Source organism: Lipophrys pholis (assembly GCF_963383615.2).
Source record: "Lipophrys pholis genome assembly, chromosome: 14".
NCBI lineage: Eukaryota > Metazoa > Chordata > Actinopteri > Blenniiformes > Blenniidae > Lipophrys > Lipophrys pholis.
In genome coordinates, this window is record NC_137633.1 from 18,120,344 (window position 1) to 18,139,274 (window position 18,931).

General features: G+C 42.3%; 1 protein-coding gene across 1 annotated transcript; it reads right to left on the reverse strand.

The window, feature by feature from the left end:
- Nucleotides 1-1,890: 1,890 nt before the first annotated feature.
- LOC308119627 (cytosolic 5'-nucleotidase 1A-like) lies at nucleotides 1,891-10,262 on the reverse strand. Its single transcript, XM_080479773.1, has 6 exons — nucleotides 9,755-10,262; nucleotides 8,357-8,524; nucleotides 7,990-8,119; nucleotides 5,867-5,989; nucleotides 5,603-5,787; nucleotides 1,891-3,671 (listed from the first exon to the last, which is right to left on the reverse strand). Exons 1-6 carry the CDS (start codon nucleotides 9,878-9,880, stop codon nucleotides 3,300-3,302), a joined length of 1,104 nt encoding a protein of 367 aa, XP_080335899.1. The 5' UTR covers nucleotides 9,881-10,262; the 3' UTR covers nucleotides 1,891-3,299.
- Between the last annotated feature and the right edge of the window lie 8,669 nt (nucleotides 10,263-18,931).

Here is an 18,931-nt window from a genome sequence, read left to right on the forward strand (position 1 = left end):
ATCTAAGGAATATTGCAAAAATTAGAAACTTCTTGTCCTTCAAAGATGCAGAAAAAATTATTCATGCCTTTGTGACTTCAAGATTAGATTATTGTAACTCCCTAATGTCAGGCTGTCCAAACTCCTCTGTTAGGACCTTACAGCTAGTGCAGAACGCTGCTGCACGTTTACTAACCAGAACTGGAAGAAGAGAGCACATCTCCCCAGTCTTGGCATCCTTACACTGGCTTCCAATTAAATCTAGAATAGAATTCAAGATCCTTCTGATCACATATAAAACTCTTCATCAGAAGGCTCCGTCCTATATCGAGAAACTTCTAGAAGTTTATCACCCTCCACGAGCCCTTCGCTCTGAGGATGCAGGACTGTTGGTAATCCCTAAAGTCCATAAAAGTAAAAGAGGAGGCAGGAGTTTCAGCCATATGGCTCCTTTACTCTGGAATCAACTACCAGCCTCGGTCCGAAAGGCCGACACCATTAGTTTATTTAAGAGTAGACTAAAAACATTCCTATTTGATAAAGCTTATCCTTAGGAATAAAATAGGAATAAAATAGGACCACTAAGTTGAGCTGCTATAGGCCTAGACTGCTGAGGGGATTTTTTCTCTCCCGTTAAAGGGAGTAACTCTACATTTGGAGGTTCTGTTTCTTGTCTTTCTTTCTTTCTCTCTGTGTAACAACATTACTGGAGCCACCAGACACTGCCGCCGTCTTTTTTATCCCTGACAGGAGGAGAGCAGGATCCAGGGGATCAGACCCGAGACTCACAGAGTGGAGTTACGACGGTCCTACTACCCGACCCCACCACAGCACCGGGACCCCACCGCAACGGCACGGCCCTTAAACTCCAGACTGAGATTGGCTCATCATCAGACCAACGCTCATCATAGACTTTTCTTAGTATTTGTACTTATCTGGCCTGTCTGCCACTCTCTCTCTCCCTCTTCTTTCCTCTCTCTCTCCCTCTTTTCCTCTCTCTCCCTGTCCTATCCCATGTACTTCTCCCCCCAACCAGTCAAGGCGGATGGCCGTCCTTCCAGAGTCTAGGGTCCGCCCCACGGTTTCTTCCTGAAGAGGGAGTTCTTGAACTTCTCTCCATGCGAGGGAGTTTTTCCTGGCCACTGTTGCTTGTTACACCTGCTTGCTTTGGAAGGGTTTAGTTGGGTCCTGTTGTACTCTATCATTGTAAGAGCGCTTTGAGATGTTTGTTGATGTGATTTAGCGCTTTACAAATAAAATTGAATTGAATTGAATTGAATCCTGGATGATCCTATGTTGACCTTTGAAGTCTTCGTCGATACAGTTAAATAGAAGCTGACTGGGCGATTTTACATGATATATAAATAAAATCAGTACTGTTCCAACACAAAGGGATAGAAGAGGGTCACTACATACAGCATAGACTTGTCTAGAACTTTTTCATACCATGAGTACTGACCCACATCAATCAATATTGTTTTAATGTTAACCAATATCATATTATAAGTACATTTAGTTATAAGTGAGTGAGAATTGCTTGATTCATTCCAGAAATGCTGAATATTTTAAAATACCATCTTGTCTTAGAACGATAGAAGTGATCTGATTATTTTTTTTATGCATGTCCTATGTTATAGCTATCAAGAGGTTCATAACAATCCCATTTTAATAAATTTACAGGTTTTTGTAAAAACCGTAAATGAAATTAAATTCAAAATATTTTATTACTTGAACCACTTTGACCATGATGATATTGCTGTTGTCCATATTTCTCATCCTTATAGTATATGATGTAACCCTCCAGGACCAGGTGTTGATTGGTTGGTCATGTGATCGTTCATCTATCAACTCCACTATAGAAAAAATAATGGAGTAAGAAGACATTTTGCATAAATACTTGAGTCATTTGTTCCCACTTTGTGAATCTGTACTCTTAATCTCACCGACGTCCTTGTCTTACACAAGTATCTGTATCTCTAGTTGAAGCAGTGTTGAAGCAGTGTTTCCCACTCTTTATGTCTTGACACAGAAACAAACATTCCAGTATCACTCTTAAGTGCCAGTTTTTTCAGGATTGCACATCTGATTTTGGTCATATCCATATTTCTTTCCAGCCTTTCATAAAACAGTAACTGCATTGACATCACAGACAAAGGCAAAATCAAACAAATCCGACAGGAACACTGAACTTTGGGCACTTGAGGAACAAATTGCAGAAATTTAAATTGCACATGACTCGGTTGAAAAAGTAAGTGCTGAATGTTTAAACACCTCTTTGTTGTCTCGAACGGAGAAGAAAGGGCTGGCATAAAATTAAAAACTGGCATGTGTTTCCAATATACTCAATTTAAATGCACTCAGTTCCGTTAACCAGTCAACCACATGCACAGAATACATACTATAGCGACGACATGCAAAGCTGACCGTGAAAACAAAAACCATCGTGAAACAGCAATGAGAAAAAAAGGCACCAGTTTCACCCTCAAACACAACACGAAGTGAAGGATTTGCACAGATCCACAAATATGCATACAATTTAAGTGATCAAAAATAGGTTCGCGTGCGTCATGTTTTTGTGTGTGTATGTGTGTCTTGATGTCTCAATAAACTATTTAGTGTTTCATCAGGGTAATAACTGACAATTTGGATTAAGATTAAGAAGATCATTTCGTCTGTGTGTAAAAAATATCAACTGAGGAAAATACATGTTCTTCATATTTTACTTTAAACATTCCATACATATATCACACTGATGCAATGATTGTGAAATCTTTAGGAGCTATAATCAATGACAATAGTGTTAAATAGATAGGGATTCAGGAATACTTTTAAAGAGCAGTTGTAAGCCATCAGTGGTTTAATATTTAATGATCCCTTGATGATCAGGAATCACAAGTCAGATGTTTCAGTAAAAGCACATATTATTGTTAGGGATCCTTGTGTTTAAGTAATAGATTCCAATCCAAATATGTTGCATTCCTTTCTGTATGTGACGTTAAAGTCCAGTTAGTAATTAGATTATTGTCATAGCAGCTCAATCACTGTTCTGTTTAGCATTTCTCATTTGTGACATTGCATTCTATAAACTCTGTATGGATCAAATAAAATATACAACTTCTTAAAAAATTTAATTTGTGGGCAGCATATTAAATAAATCTATGATTGACAATGATTTAGTGAACGATATTGCTCTTTTAGCCCAGGACCTTTTAATCATCGGCTTGAACGCTTCCTTTAACAGCAGTTGAGCTCATCATGCAGCTGAACGCCAAATCCAACATTCCTCCTCTCTCCCCAGTGTCTGCCCAGTGACGTCCCAGCTACTTGAATCCAGAAAGAGTCTCTTCACCCTTTATTCCTTTCTTTGCAGCTCTCTGGGCGATGCCGTAAGGAACATGGCACGCCACTGTCCCCATCTCTGCCGCCCCCTCCACATGAAACATCTGGTCATCGAAGAAAATGTGCGGCCTGATCTTTTCCAGCATTGGGCCCTTGGGGGCCCCTGCGAGAAAAAGAGCCTCGTCTATCTCGAGACCCCAGGAGCGCAGAGTTTTTAGGGCTCTGGTGCCAGAACTAGCGGCACTGCGAGCCGTCACCAGGTAGGTCCTGATGGGACAGTCCAGTCGTTGGCCTTTGCCGTAAAATTTCTTCTGTAGCTTCCCTAAAACCTCCAGGAAGCCCTTCAGTGGCCCCTGGGAAGAAAATAACAAAGGGGTTAAAACTCAATAATGAAAGGAAATTGAGCAGGAAGTGTGGGACTCTTCCATGTTTCTCGGTAAATCTTCCTGGCAAAGATTTTTTTTTTTCAGTGTTGTACTTAAGAATTTGTTGAATAGCTCACAAACTTCACTGAACAAGCAGATGTTGACAAGAACAATTATCCCTGAGGGATGTGTCTAACTTAATATTGATATTGATTGCGTAAAATGAAGAAATGACACACAGTCTTCACAAAGAGAAGAGATTAAGTTAGTCGGCCTGAGCCAAAAAAAGCAAGATGAAGAACTGAAAATGGTAACTGAGTGATAAAAACAGTAAGTAAACCTTTGTTGAGGGCCTCTATGATGATGAAGGACAGCTAAAAGGAGCTTTAACGTGTTTTCCATTATAAAATAGCACAGCACCATCTAGTGGCCTAGCTTGCAAACTGCAACATTTTTAACATTTGTCCCATGTGTACGACTCAAATTAAATAACAATGCTGTGTTCAGTTCTTGTATAAACAGGGCCTAAATATCAATGGCAGTCATGTCATATTCAGAGTTTCTTTCAGAAGGACTGAATACTTGACAACCAGACTTTGCTTTTGTAATGTAGATTAAGTACATTTACTTAAAGGGGACATATCATGCTAAATCCACTTTTTTAGCCCTTAAATGCATTTTGTTGTATATTTAGAGTGTTTAGAAGTACAGAAAAGTTCAAAGTAGTCTCTTCAGGTGCTCCGTTGATATCTTTATATTCTGTTTTGGTCTAATTTTGCGATCGGTTTCAATTTTTCTATTCTCTATTACGTTTTTTGAACAATGACGTCACAGTATTCTCAGCGGAACTGCCAAATTAGGACATCGACATTTCGAGCAATCCGCCATTTTTGTTTCTCGCTGCGATTTTGTAGTCCAACCGAAGTTACGAGAGGATAAGTCGAAATGTTCGGTTGTTGGATGTAGTAACCCACAAGCTTCGTTACACCGTCTCCCAGCATCAGAACCTTTTCGAAGTGCCTGGTTGAGTTTTATTTTTCACAGAAATGTACCCACATCTGTGGGTAAGGTCATTTTTGTGTGCGCGAATCACTTTAAGGACGACTGCTTCAGCAACCTCCGCCAGTATAAAGAAGGATTTGCCGAAAGACTTCGTCTGATTGAGCGGTCAGTTCCTTCTATCTATGGAGACGACGAACAGAGCACTTCGGTAAGCTGTATATAACGCTAAAAAGTGTGATGATAAGACGTCCCTGTCATTGTTTTGTTAGCATTAGCAGTTGCACCGTCTTCATATGTTAGCGCTGTGTGCTCGTTTTAGATTATAATGTAACTTCTGTGTTAAATAGTCGTTGTAATACAGGCAGTATTGTAGTAGTGGGCATGGATGGAGAAGTTAGTGTAAATATAGTAACACACCATTGCGTTACATCCATATGAAGACGTTGTTCTGTAGGTGCATCATCGTCATTTTCATCTCGCTCCGCCGGGTCCGACTCTGGCTCCAACATGTATGGCTGGATGGACAAATCTTCCGTTGTTGACATTTTGTAAATAATGTGTGAATATAAAGTTTCTGCGCCGCTAGATAATTGTATCTGTTCTATCAAACTACAAAGATGGCCGAACAGGGTGACGTTGAACCGAGTGTCACCTCTGCAACCTGGAGAGGAGGCGAGGTATGAAGTGTGTCATTTGCATTTGAAGAGACCGCCCCAAAACGAGTTGCTCTCAGAAGCACATCAGAAAAGGGGTTGAAAAGGGGCCTGTGGAGCTCTAATAATGAGGAATTCAGACCCAAGCATTGCAGTTTCGCGTTGTATAGACCACAACTGTATGATTTATATGTAAAAAGGAAGGATTTAAAAGCATGATATGTCTCCTTTAAAATCAGTGTGATGCTCATGTGTGTACTTTACATGGTCCAGAGGCTTGTTTTCATGCTCTTTCTCGTGCTCAAAGAACTTGTCCAGTCCGTGAGCCTTATAGATACGCTCGGACTCATCGGAGAAGAGGACGGCGTCTCCGTCAAAGGCGACCCGCAGCTGAGTCTCTGACACCTCCTTCATCTTCTCGGGGGTGAACATGGTGGCTGCTGCGATGCCTGGGTCACACAGAGACACGTGTTGGGTGGTGTGTGGATGTTATCTGCTTTGCCCGCCAGCTTCACTGTTTGCACTCACCTTCCTCTAGAGCTTCACGGACCTTGGTTGCATCAGCAGACAGGTAAAGGTTGGTGTGGTAGGCCTTCAGATAGCCAATCGGACTGTTTCCTCCGGTCATACAGAATCGCTCGATGAACAACTCTGCAGAGAAGAGCCATTCAGAACTCAGACAAGAGCTGGTGTGCAACGGAACAGAAAAGATCACAATCAAACTTTATCTGAGTCATTGATGATTCATGAATAAATTTTCTACAATTTCTTGCTTCTGTCATGAACGCTTAAAGTCAAATGTAATTGTCCATTCTGATGATTTTATCAGGAATTGTGAATGCACCAGAAGTAGTCCCTGAGAAAGTTCAAGAGAGAAGAATTGTAGATTATGTAACAGTAATGCATAGCTACAGAGAAACAAGGCGGCTTTATTTTAACACTGCACATTACCATCAGCTAGAATCACAGTCCAGCAGTTATTGTTTGCATTTGTCAAAGAGCAAATCTGATATAACAGAATCATATTATTTAGTATTTTTAAAAATGCACATTTTCAGCAGGGTTTGTACCTCTGTAGTTTTTGGGTTTTTTTACATACTATGTTCATGACGATGGAAGAAATAACTGTAGAAAGAAGATCTCTCTGGCCTCTGGCTCGGCAGAAGCATAAACGCTGTATGTTAGTAGTGTTACGCTTGAGGAGGAAGAAGGAAGAAAGAGCCAAGCGTGAGTAAAATATGCCAAAAAATAAAAAAAAAATTAATTTGGCTTGACTGCATACTTGTTTTTTATGCAAAGGCTCAGAGATGAACATCACACACTAACAAAGAGAGATCCCACCATAACCGTCATCGGTCCTTATTTATTCAGAGGGAACAATATGACCTCTTGATCTGAGGCTGTTGATGTATTTTAAGGAGGGAGTGAAACGAAAATGCTTCCGTTAAAAATCATCCGTTTGTTTCTCTGTTGTTTAGCAGGACATCATGTTCAGTTGCAAGTGAACCCTGCCCTCCTGCTAGTGTTGGTTTAGCTCAGGGGCTCTCAAATTGTGGGTTTAAATTACATTACGCAGCCCACGCAGCTCCTACAGCGAGCGAGAGTTAAGTATTGGATGGATGGATGGATGGATGGATGGATGGATGGATGGATGGATGGATGGATGGATGGATGGATGGATGTACACTGTGGGTTCTTTAGTGCTCTTTATAGCCACAGTTGAGCATGTGTGTAGCCTAGAAGGGACTCCGGGTCATAAAATCATCCACACTGTGGGAACAGAGGCAATCGGCTGAGGGGAGCAACCGATGAATTTACAACACAGCTCAACACAAAGGTCTGTTCAGTTTGCTTTCTTGAAATAACCCACGACATTGCAAGAAATTCTTTTTCAATAGTCTCCGAAATAATCAAGTGAAACAAACATTCAGGAAGTTAAACCATTAAATTTAGAAGGAAATTGCTATGAGAGGAAATGTAACGCAACATTACACTTTTCTTTAACGGTGTTGTACATCATATCCGCATGGGCCGCAATGATTTTCATATTTTCCAGTGGCAGAAAGAAATGTATTTAATGCTTGAGCGTGTGTTATAAAGTCAGTAGTCCAGCAGATGTGGGATTAACCCAATATTTCACAGCAAAAAAAATTTATTTGATTGACTCTGGTGTTCACCAAACTGTTTTAGTAGCTTTCTTTTAAACAAACAAACAAACAAACAAAAAACTGTAGTGATTGAGTGGGCTCAGTTCAGCCCAGAAATTTTAATTTTGGCTTCAAATACAGAAATGTTTCAATGAACTCTGTTCAAAAGGACTTAATATGAAGATACATAGTGTTTCCTGAAAATCAACTACGTCTACCAGTTGATTTTATGAAGCATTCGAATCATTTGAACTCATTTCTTCTTTCCTCAAAAGGATGTCCAAGGATGAGTGGAGGTTGTGGAACGAAGCAACACTGCGACGTGGGTGACAGCAGTGTGTACATCCCCCTCAGCTGCATTTACAGGATTATCACTTTTTCCATGACAAAAAAAAAGGTTATGCAAGCAGATCATTTTCAAAATGCAGAAACACATGAGTGTCACATGTTATGGTGTCAGGGCCAAGTGTTATACGTGCTGTAATTGTTGCATCAGTCACTCACGGTGATGATTGATGGTATTGATGAGTCTAAGGCCGACGTATGCGTGGTTGTTGGTCATGAGCACGACATCAAAGAGCTCCTCGCTGTCAGGATAAAGCTCCCTCAGCTGAGTGTTCACAGCCTCCAGAGCCTGGGAACGAAACCAAGCACAGGATTCAACATAAACAAAAGGCACGAAGCTTCATCTCAGCAGTGGAAATAGAAATCAGTGGTTATTTATATAGTTGAGTAAGATGTGTTTATTATCCATCTGGTACCTTCAGTCACGACCTTCCACTGATAAGAAGGAACACCCCCTCCTGCCCCCACCTCCCCACCCCCACCCCCACACCACCTCCCACCGTCCCACCCGTACATATAATCTGACCTTGACAAAGGAGAAAGCAGGTCCTGGGCTGAAAGGCTCCGTTTCATGCTCCACCTGATACTTGATGTACTCCTCCAAGCCCTGCTGCTCGTAGATCTGCTGCTCCCGCTCCATGTTGAAGAGGACTCGGGTCGACACGGCGATGGTGATGGCGTTCTCGGGCTTGGGCTGGAAGGGCGACAAGTTAGGGACGTCTCATGTTGAAGTTGAGATGCAGATGTGGTGCAATGTCTCCCCTTGATATTCTCAGCTGAAGTGAAAGATTATTGACATCTTAGGCTGATTTACTGACTTTGACAGTTCCAAGAAGTGATGATTGATTTAGTAAAGACATTATGCCCCCTGTCTGACATACAACGAGGGGTAATCTGGGAGGGGAGAGGTGTCAGGACAGGAGTGACTCTGTGATAGGAAATTCTTTCCTCTCCGGGGGTCTGATAGGGCAGACAGGCATACCAGAGTGCAGCAGACACATGTTAAGTCTCTGGAGGCTTTGAATGCAGAATAATCTCTTTGACCAGATTATAAAGGGGGGGGGGGGGGGGGGGGGGGGGGGGGGTGAATGCTGGTAATAGATTCTAATTTATTATGAGCAGAAAGAACTTGAAATACAAATTACTGTTATATGAATCAAAGTCCGGATCAATCTGTGCTTAGAGTTTAAAGCAGAGGTGTCCAACGCATATGTGGAACTTAAGTTAGCCGGCTAACCAGTTAGCCCTCAGAAGATTTTGCATCTAGTTGGTCCTCTTAGGATGTAAGACAACTGACAGATTGAATCGTCAACACATCAGAGGTTAAGTGATTACTCACTTCAAAATCAAGCAAAAAGTCTCCAAAATTCAATGAAGAAGTTGACTGGAGACAAACTGCTTATTCAAATGACTCACCACTGCCACCTAATGCATAAAAGTAGCATTACTTAAATACTTACAGACGTGTGGTACCTTTAACCATTAGGGAGAAAGTTCCCACTGGTAGAAAAGTCATATCTTAAAGAGCACTAACAATGAAAACGTGACTTATTTGTGAAAAATATAGAACCTGAAACATGACTCCTCCACACTTCGCTCAGTTTCCAGCAGACACAATAAAAGCTTCGTATCCTGTTTCACCAGGCCACATCTCCATGTAACAGCACTCACTGGTAGTCCTAGTTTAGTCTTCCAGGTGAGGGGCAGATTTTGATAAAGTTGAGCGTTGGGTCTGTTTTACATTGCTTGCCACTCATCATTTGAAATCAGTGTTGGTCACAGTGCGATAAGGAGCCTTCATAAGTGAGCAGAACTCTCTTAAGGCTCAATTAGTCAGATCCAAGGTGACAATTGTGTAAAAGACTCCAATAATGTTATGGAAAAGTGTAATCTACAAATAGAGGAAGTCCATAGATATACTCACTGGTTTGGGTTTCCTAGTAGGGGTCGTGGGCATTAAAGATGTCCTCGTATCTTCCCAGGGGGTTAGACTGCTGCTGCTGCCATTCCCGGTCAAGTCCAGTCCACTTTGACCGTTGTTCAGACTCATCTTCCCTCTCGGATTAAACCACCTTCCTTTAGGAACACATTGAGTCCCAGTGTGTCCCTGAATGGCTCACTTTCCTTGGCGAACTCTCCCTTTGGCAGGAGTTCCTGGCAGTTTTTACTCACTGCTAACAATTTGAATTCTGCTCTGGTACTACGTAGAGATGAGATCAGTCTGACTACAGTGGATGATGATGATGGAGTGGCACTAAGATGTTGCAGAGCCAAAGATGGATGGATAGAGATTCAGAGGAAGGCAACATTGAGGCAGTGAGCACTTCCTCTCATCCTCAGCAGCATCCTGCGTGTTAAATTCCCTGTTCAACGCTGCGTTTTTCTTCGTGTTCCTCTCTCATACAGACACTACTGCAAGCCATTCCGTGTCCAACCCCTTTTTAACCCCTTCTAGTAAATCCCCGGAGCACTGGCAGAGCATGTGATTTACTGTATGTGACAACGAGCTGTTGCTTTCTATTGGACAGAACAGACCGCTGATGTGTCGTGAATCTTGAAATGTGTTCATGCTTCACGTGTTTTGACAGAGAGGTAGAATCTGATTCCTCACACGTTGCACTTTTACATCATCTCAGGGTATTGTAGGGGAGTTATACAGAAGAGGGAAACATGTATTTTTCACTCCTTCTCATATATTACCAGTGTCTATTCCTGCTCAGCAGTGTGGGAAATGGAGTCCTTCCCGGGTCATTTGCTTCCTTCCCTCCCTCCCCTTGCGTCCACTGATCATCTCTTTCGCCTCCTCCACCATGCACTCCCCTGCAGGATGTTTCCAAGGATTGAATTACAAAGCAGCAGTCCCAGTTGCCAGGCAACGGTCACTGGAGCCAGACCGCCTGGGACTCCCGCGTCCCGGCCTGATTGGCTGTGTGGACCCCAGCCCCCCCCCCCCCCCCGCCTCTGCATACGGCATCAGTCTGAGATGCAGGTAATGCAGGGAACAAAGATGAAAGTGAGCACTGCGCTTTGAAGGGCCGATTAACAGCATTAGGTGTGGTTTTATCACGACTAACAGGCAATTTGCCAGCTTCACGTGGCTGCTGGAAGGAGGATGCTGAGCAGACGTCGTCACATCTCAGACAAAAATACATCCATAAATGGGCCTCATCTTTAAATATGTCCTAGCTGGGCAGACTTAATTCCATATTTGCTAACTGAGATTTTGTGCTTACATTTGAACTGAAAAGAAATTGAAAACCATTGTATATCAATTCAAGACTTCACAGCACAATCTGTGATTGTGTTCATATGATTGAATCAAGTTTGCATGGCTGTGACCTCTCACACTCTCCTCCAGGCTCAGACCAGGTAAAAAATAAATCGGTCATTCATTAGGTGGTCTCTCAAAGACTTTAACCCTTTAACACCCGCTGTAAGACACTACACACAACGTCTGAAGTAAATACAAACTCACAATGCTAGGGCTGAGACAGAGGCGGTCCGAGTGCATTTGGTGCCAGAGGGAAATTTGAATCCCTTAACCAACAAAGGGATGAAAGAAAAACAATTCCATAGAAAAGTAATGCAATATCTTTATTACAAACCCATCAAGAGTTGAGCCAAACAAATGCAAAGAACTGAAAAACATATACATATTGACATACAAAAACCTTAAAGCATAAATAATGTGCAAAATATTTTATTTCAAAGTGTGGAACAATAAACATAACATTGAAAACATGATGTCAACAATAAAACGGTACGCTGGAGAATTTACATTTAGAGAAAGACAATAGTCAAATTAAACAGCTTTCTTGAATTATAACTGCAGTCTGACTAGCTGTACATGTAAACGTACTGAGTAACAATAGACTTCACATCCAGTTACAATAATCTGGATTTCATGCCACACAAAGAAAATGATGCAGAATGTTTCAAAGCTATTCTCAACTTTCAAAGTGAGCTCTCTCAACCACTTTTATTACAATTTTGTGATGACAGATTTGAAGCGATTGATAATAATGAATGAACCCAACCAAACAAAAGGGAATATCATAAAATTGCTGCTATATATTGCTGATTAGTGCATGTGACAGATATTGGCTGCGAGAGGACCTCCACATCTTGACATTCAAACCACACCTGGTCTCTTTAAAATAGACACTTTAAACTTGATATCAAAGCGTTAATCTACACCGGGATACAGGCAGGCCCAGATGCAAATAACACTTGCACAGACACAGATTCTTTCAACAAAGCACAGACACAGAATTGAATTGAATTGAATTGAATTGAATTGAATTGAATTGAATTGAATTGAATTGAATTGAATTGAATTGAATTGAATTGAATTGAATTGAATTGCCATCAGACATGTGGGCATGACAAAAATATGTATAGCTGCCACCGGACGCTGTATAGAGAACGAGCGAGATTAAAAACAATAAATTAAAGAATCCAATGTCGATATACAGCAAGACAATATTAAAATTAAGAGGCAAGATATATATATATATATATATATATATATATATATATATATATATATATATATATATATATATATATATAATACCATGTGGGATGAAATACAATCAAATGAAAAACCAATAAAATAGAATCACTTGTTTTCTGTCTGCTCCATGGGGTCAGATGTGTTAGATGACAATTCTATGTATTTAGCACTTTGAAAAATCATAATTTTGTTTCACATGAAGATGATGGTGAATATGAAGATTATTCACGACACATTACCATCAACAAAGATGGATGTTATAATATAACTTAATGATTTCCAACTTTTGTCATTAGAAAACATTGACTCACTTCTCAGACCCCGGAGGGCTCCTCAGGAGAGTTGGCCTCTGCTGACGAGGAACAGGCCCCATCTGCTGCTGCGATGGACGACAGCGAGACCTCCACTGAACCCACACAGAGCGGCGAGGACAACAGCGAGGAGAAGGCCGATGACGGAGCCGCAACAGAGGAGAAGGAAAGTGGTGAAGACGGCGGTGAAGAAGGAGCCGAGAAGAAGGAGTGAGTGTCACCAGAGAGACGGTCTGCAAGTGTAAACACTGATCTTTCACTGGAGAAAGACCCGGAAAGGAAGGTGTGATAGAGAAAGTTGGGGGAAAAAAATACCCCCTGAGCTGAATCACCCTGTCGTTTCAGACCTCCTCCTTTCCTTTTCCTGCTCCTTGCTAAAGCAAACATTCACCAATTCTTCATGTAAATCTTTAGTATTAATTCATCCACAGTCATATTGTCATTGTCGTCATTAAGACGGATGTTCTCAAACTTTATTTGGTCTTTCCCACGTTTTTTTTTTTCATTCAGACAACCATAATAACCGTGGTGGACCCTTCAAAGCAATGATTCAATCTTGTGAATTATAATTAAAGTAACAGAGACAATTTGACTGTTAGAGGCACAATATTACGTGGAGGAAGGAAACTTAAAGGGTTAATGTACAATTACACCTGATCTTGGTTTGGGGACCCGTTAATTTGGTAATGAATGTTGGAAAAGGTCTGGTTACTGTTGGGATTAGACTTCTGATAGTGAAACATCAGTTAATTATCTACCAATGTGAATACTCATGTCAGAGAAACTTTGTTTTTTAGGGTACCTTTAAATAGTATGAAGGTAAAAAGGTCTTCTTATGAAAAAGATTGACAAGCTGCTCTTGAACCGCTGCCAGACGGAGTTTGAGAAAGACAAAGTTTGACGATGTGGAGTTCGAGAAGAGGCAGAAAGAGCTGGACTCGGTATGCGTTCATTACAATTCTTGCAAAGATATGTCGAAGTAACTCACCAAGGCTCATATTAAAATTACATGAGAATATTTATGCCAGGTTCAAACTTTGCATGGAGTAATTGGAGGCACAGCATAAAGAGAGGTAGTTTAACTTATCTGCAGAAGGTGAGAACACATAAGCCACAAAATGCATTTACATCAAATCACATTGAGTAGTCGAGGCTGTTATGTGCACTCTACAGTATTTTCAAGATGCACTGCACCTGGGCGGAGACTATAAACAAGTTCACTGTTCACATTTTACTGCAATTAAACTTAAACGGTTTTTTCAGAACTAAAATAAAATGTTCCGCAGTTGTTTGTACATTGAGTGGCCAGGGCAGCTCCTGCGCTAAGTAGAGTGAAATAAGTTGTAAATCCTTAAAAACTGCTGTTTGTTGTTTTGAAACAGAGAAACATAAATAAAACTCTGTCTCACCTTCTCTATGGTTTTTTTTTTTTTTTTTTTCAACCAGCCTCAAATGGATCAACATTTCAAACAGTTTGAAAGCAATCATCAAACAACGCAAGAAGTCGTCTCGGATCCGGTTCGTGCTCCAGAACATCATCGAGTTGAGATTGATGAGTTCCTAGCGCTTATTAAAAACTCGGCAAAACACCACTCCCTGAATCAAACAGATTAACGGAGCACAACCACAATAAAGAGCAAGAAAATGTACTTAAAGTGATGTACAAATATGTAGAGAGCTCTTAAAAAGGTAAGCTCGTGTTTATTTACATCACAGGTGTTATGGAGAAGAAAGCTGAAAGGAATTTAGTTTTAATATTTTATATGAATTTCTTTTTTTTCCAAGTATATTCAAACTAAATAAAATAACACAATAGATCATTCTGATTTGACGTTTCCTGCAGTGCTGAGTAACGATCACCTGAATTGGCTTTCTGGGTGCATTACGCGCGTCACATTTTCCCTGCATGTGACGCTCGCGGCCACTAGAGTGCAGCAGAGATGTTCTCAACCTCTCAGCCCTCTTTGTCTGCTGAATTGTCCAATTTCATTCATTCCTTGGGGCGTTGTAGACAAAGAGGATGCGGAAGAGAAACTCTGCAAGTGTGAGAAAGGAAGTTGAAGTGAAAACATTTGTATTTTAGTAGCTTGAAGACTTACACGTTGTAACTAGAGTTGAAAAAGTCATGTTTTCAAGGTTTTTTTTAATGTCAGCTAATCAATAGGTGGTATTATAAGGTATAAAGTAATACGATATATTAAATACAATGTTTGATTAGGGAAGGATGATAATATGCAAATGTATTGTACATTTTGTGGCACAGAGTCTCTGAAACAAAGTAAAGTTACACATTTCTGTATTATTTTATTTCTGCGGCTTGGATTAGAAGAGAAGAGTCCATGTTCAGTATTTGATACTTCTACTACCAGCTCTCGGCCTTTCCTTGTGTCTGCCTTTGTGTTTGCAGCCTGAATCTCTGAGGGGGTTAACAGGACATGGAGACAGTTGGGCCGCACCCACTGAGTTGATTTGAATAAGGCCGGCTTTGGCGCCAGGCTCAGAGGATCCAGCCTTTCTTCATGCCGGCTGTGACACCACTCCTCGGCCCTCCCCTCCCCGTGCACCCTGCCGTGGCGGGAAAAAGCTCCAGAGAAAGAAACACACACACACACACAAATGAACTGAGGGAGGGAAAAGAGAAGAGTTGCGCGGGGTTGGACTCAAGGAGCTTTGGTGCATGTAGAACACCTGAAGTTGTCCTGGAAACATGTCAGATACAAAACAAAAAAAAAAAAAACACTTCAGGGTAAAGGAAAGAGAAAGAGGGAGGCAAAGAAACAGCAACACGCCGTTGCCTCCCTCCCTCCCTGTTTTGGCGCGAGACGGCTGAAGAGATAATGCTTTCTCGGCGGTAGACTGTGGGTGGAGACAAAAGAAGGCATGAGTAGAGCGGGCCAGAACAAAGAGGGTAACAGCATGGACCCCCACCCCCCCTTATCAAGCCCCACCCCCCAAACACACAGCCTGAAGCCTGGAGGCAAAGCAGATGACTATTATAACCTTAATCAGTCCTTCAAAGCAGCCACTCAGGCATGTTCACCACAACCGGATTCTTTGTTCTTACTGGGGTTCTGCTTGGGTTTGGCTTGAGCCCTTCCTCATTTTCCATTTAGAAAACCCACATAACACACACACACACACACACACACACACACACACACACACACACACACACACACACACACACACACACACACGCTCAGAGGCCTTTCTTCCTCTTCTCGCTGAAACGCGAGCTGGCGACCTTCCACCGGCAGAACTCACATGAAGGTCACTTGCTGAGGTAGCGTCGCAGACCACTAACAGCAGCCACACTGCACTCAAGTGACATAATTGGATTTGTTATTAAAGCTTTCAGAGGGAGACAGCTGCGCAGAGAGCTACTCCACCCTTTCTCAATCAGCAGCATAAGTAATTGGGTGGGACCTGACTGAGCACAAAATTCACCCGTCAAAGAGCGAAAAAAGCAGAGCAGCAGTTCCTCTCACTTCCTGGCTCCAGTGGGTTCAACACAAAAACAGGAAGCCTGTGTGTGTGTGTGTGTGTGTGTGTGTGTGTGTGTGTGTGTGGGTGTGTGTGTGTGTGTGTGTGTGTGTGTGTGTGTGTTTCCTTGGTCTCTCTCTCTCTCTCTCTCTCTCTCTCTCTCTCTCTCTCTCTCTCTCTCTCTCTCTCTCTCCGTGTCAGTGTTTCACTCACACATTGTGGAGACGAGGGAAACAGGGGCAGTGATTATTACATAAGCTCCACAGTGGTGGTCACTTAGGCCCCGATGACAACAGCAGTCACATTCAGACGCGGGAGCTGAAAAGAAGGAATTGTAACCATGCAGGATGAACAGAGAGCCTATACACTATACATCTACCATCTGATAACAGGCAATCTCTCAACACATGCTGAGTGGCTGCTTATGTGTGTGTATCTGCAGCTGAGCGTTTGCATGTATACTGATGCAAATACTCTGCATACACGACCCCACGCTGCAATAATTGGTCAATAAATCGGCTCTGGTGCGAGGTGGGGGAAGCTGATTAGAGACGGCCTGACCAAGAGGGAGAGACAAAAGGATATCTAAAAAGGGAGGGAGGGGGGTTGTAGTAGTGGGAAGGTGGTGGTGGGGCAACAACTACATGAGGTCTGTCGGGGGGGGGGGGGGGGGGGGGTTAAAGGGGATTGGGGGAGGGGTAAAGCCCCCTCTTTGAGTAGCTTGAGCGACTGGCTGGTGACGGCACTCAAAGGGGCTAAATTCAAAAGATGCAGCAAGTGTCCCAACTTCAACTGAAGCAACCTTACACCACCGAGACAAACAATGGAACATCTGCTGGCTGACAAAAGCTGGCTGTTTGCTGGGAGAGCACCAGTAGTTGCATGCTAAAATTGCTAAAACACCCCAGCAGTGGCAACAGGTTCATCTATAATTCGGAGATTAGAGATTACGAGCACAAAATTGGGGGAGAAAAAAAAAAGTTCAAATGCAGATTGAAGTGATTGCAAAAGGGGTAAAAATGTGATATATCTAGTTTTGTACATACTAACACAGTATGAGCAGTCTGAGCCAGGTTTTGATGATGCTGAAGATCTCTGGTATTACAGCCGACACTGTGTTAAACATGTCATGTCGTTTTACCCCGTAAACAGCCTGTGGCGACACTGACTTCTGCCACTTTATTTAGCTTAAATCAAAAGACAACTTTTACATATCAAAAATTCTATACTTTATACAGTCTTATCTGTTGGTGATGATATCCTGGTTGTGAAAAGGACCCTGATGGGAAACATAAACATGAGAGGGTCACATTGTATGAGTTATCTGTGTTTGCAGGCACAGTTACAAACAAAAAGCAGTGAAATGTTTCAATTAATGAATAAAAAAATACACCAAACGATAACAAATCAGATGACGCATGTTAGAAAAAAGAGAGAAGCCAGACACGGAGGAACATGTTATCCTGTTATTGTGGCCGGGTTTTACACAACAATGTTTCTCCTTGACAAATCCTGTCTGAATTTCAGCAGACACAACACAAAACATGCTGCGGGGAGTACGAGCTATCTTGTTTGTGCTTCATCGAGTCAAAGAAATGTCAGTAACCTAAGCAATATTTATTGTGATCAAGTTGTTCAGAGGTGCTTCATGCACAAATAGCATTGCGTGCAAAAAAAAAAGAAAAAAAAATAACACTCCCCTGTCTGCATTTATGTGTGTAAAATGTAAGAAGATGAGCAGTTGCCAGGGTGAGGGCAATGCAGTAGTTGTCACCACCAGCATCATGGTTACGTCATCACGACTAAATCTGCCTCTCCAGGGGGCGAAACACACTGCAGAAACTGGTGATAACACAAAAAATATGAATTGTTTCTCTCATTTCACAATCTAATTGGAATATTTATCACCATCAAGGATGTAAAGTGCTGACTCTGCATTTATTTGTTGACTTGTCAACAGTTGGACGGTCCATCCTCGGCGCAACTGTGTCATCGGCTCAGGTCAAAGAGTTTAGCGGGAGCTGAATGAGAGCTCGCGTACTATGATGGTTTGAGGGCCTTCTGATGAGTTCATTATAATCTGAGGCGTGGTGTGTCTCGTCCCAGATGGCACCGGTGTTTACACTAACGGGATTAGGATTACCTCCAGATTAGACGGGCGAGTTGAAAGGCCTGCTCGGCTGACAGAACATGCCCGCCTGGCCCGACGCTCACCCTCCCGAAGGTAACTCTGATACTACTAACCTACAACAGATGAGAAAACAATCTGCTGAGGATGGTAATAAGGGTGCTTGTGAAGAAAGAAAAAAAAAAAAAGCCACAACAAAAGCCTTGCAAATCTTTGTGCTGCGCAACAGGTGCTGCCCAGGACCTTGTGACGCTTGAAGTGTTTATTGAGTTTCAAGGCTTGACCCATTTCCCAAACTGGCTGAGGTTTGAAGGGAAGCACGAGTCCGACAGCAGTCAGCTGGGTCCAGACGTACCCGACGAGCGAAACATACAGTATATACAGCCTGTTCAGACTGAATCATCTGTGTTATGTAACACTGGCCTGAGGATGGGGAGGGCCGGCGACACAAAGAGGGGGAGAAACCGGGCTCAGAAGACTGACCTAGATCAGCAAATGGTTGTGATAAGTACCTGGGGGAGGGGAGGGGGGCCTGCAGACTGGGGGGGTTGGGCAGAAAAGAGGCGAGTCAGGGGAGACACACAGTGGGAAAGCCAGGAGAACACGGAGTAAAAAAAGAGGCAGCCAGTGTTTTCAAGAGATACGCAGCCTCATTAGGATCAG

Bases quoted from the DNA above. Each gene is read 5' to 3' on its own strand.
- LOC308119627 (XM_080479773.1), bottom strand. From the start codon at position 9,880: ATGAGTCTGAACAACGGTCAAAGTGGACTGGACTTGACCGGGAATGGC. The intron at 8,525-9,754 runs GTGAGTATATCT...TCGCCCTTCCAG, and splicing joins CTACTAGGAAACCCAAACCA to CCCAAGCCCGAGAACGCCAT. The intron at 5,788-5,866 runs GTGAGTGCAAAC...TGTGTGACCCAG, and splicing joins CCGTGAAGCTCTAGAGGAAG to GCATCGCAGCAGCCACCATG.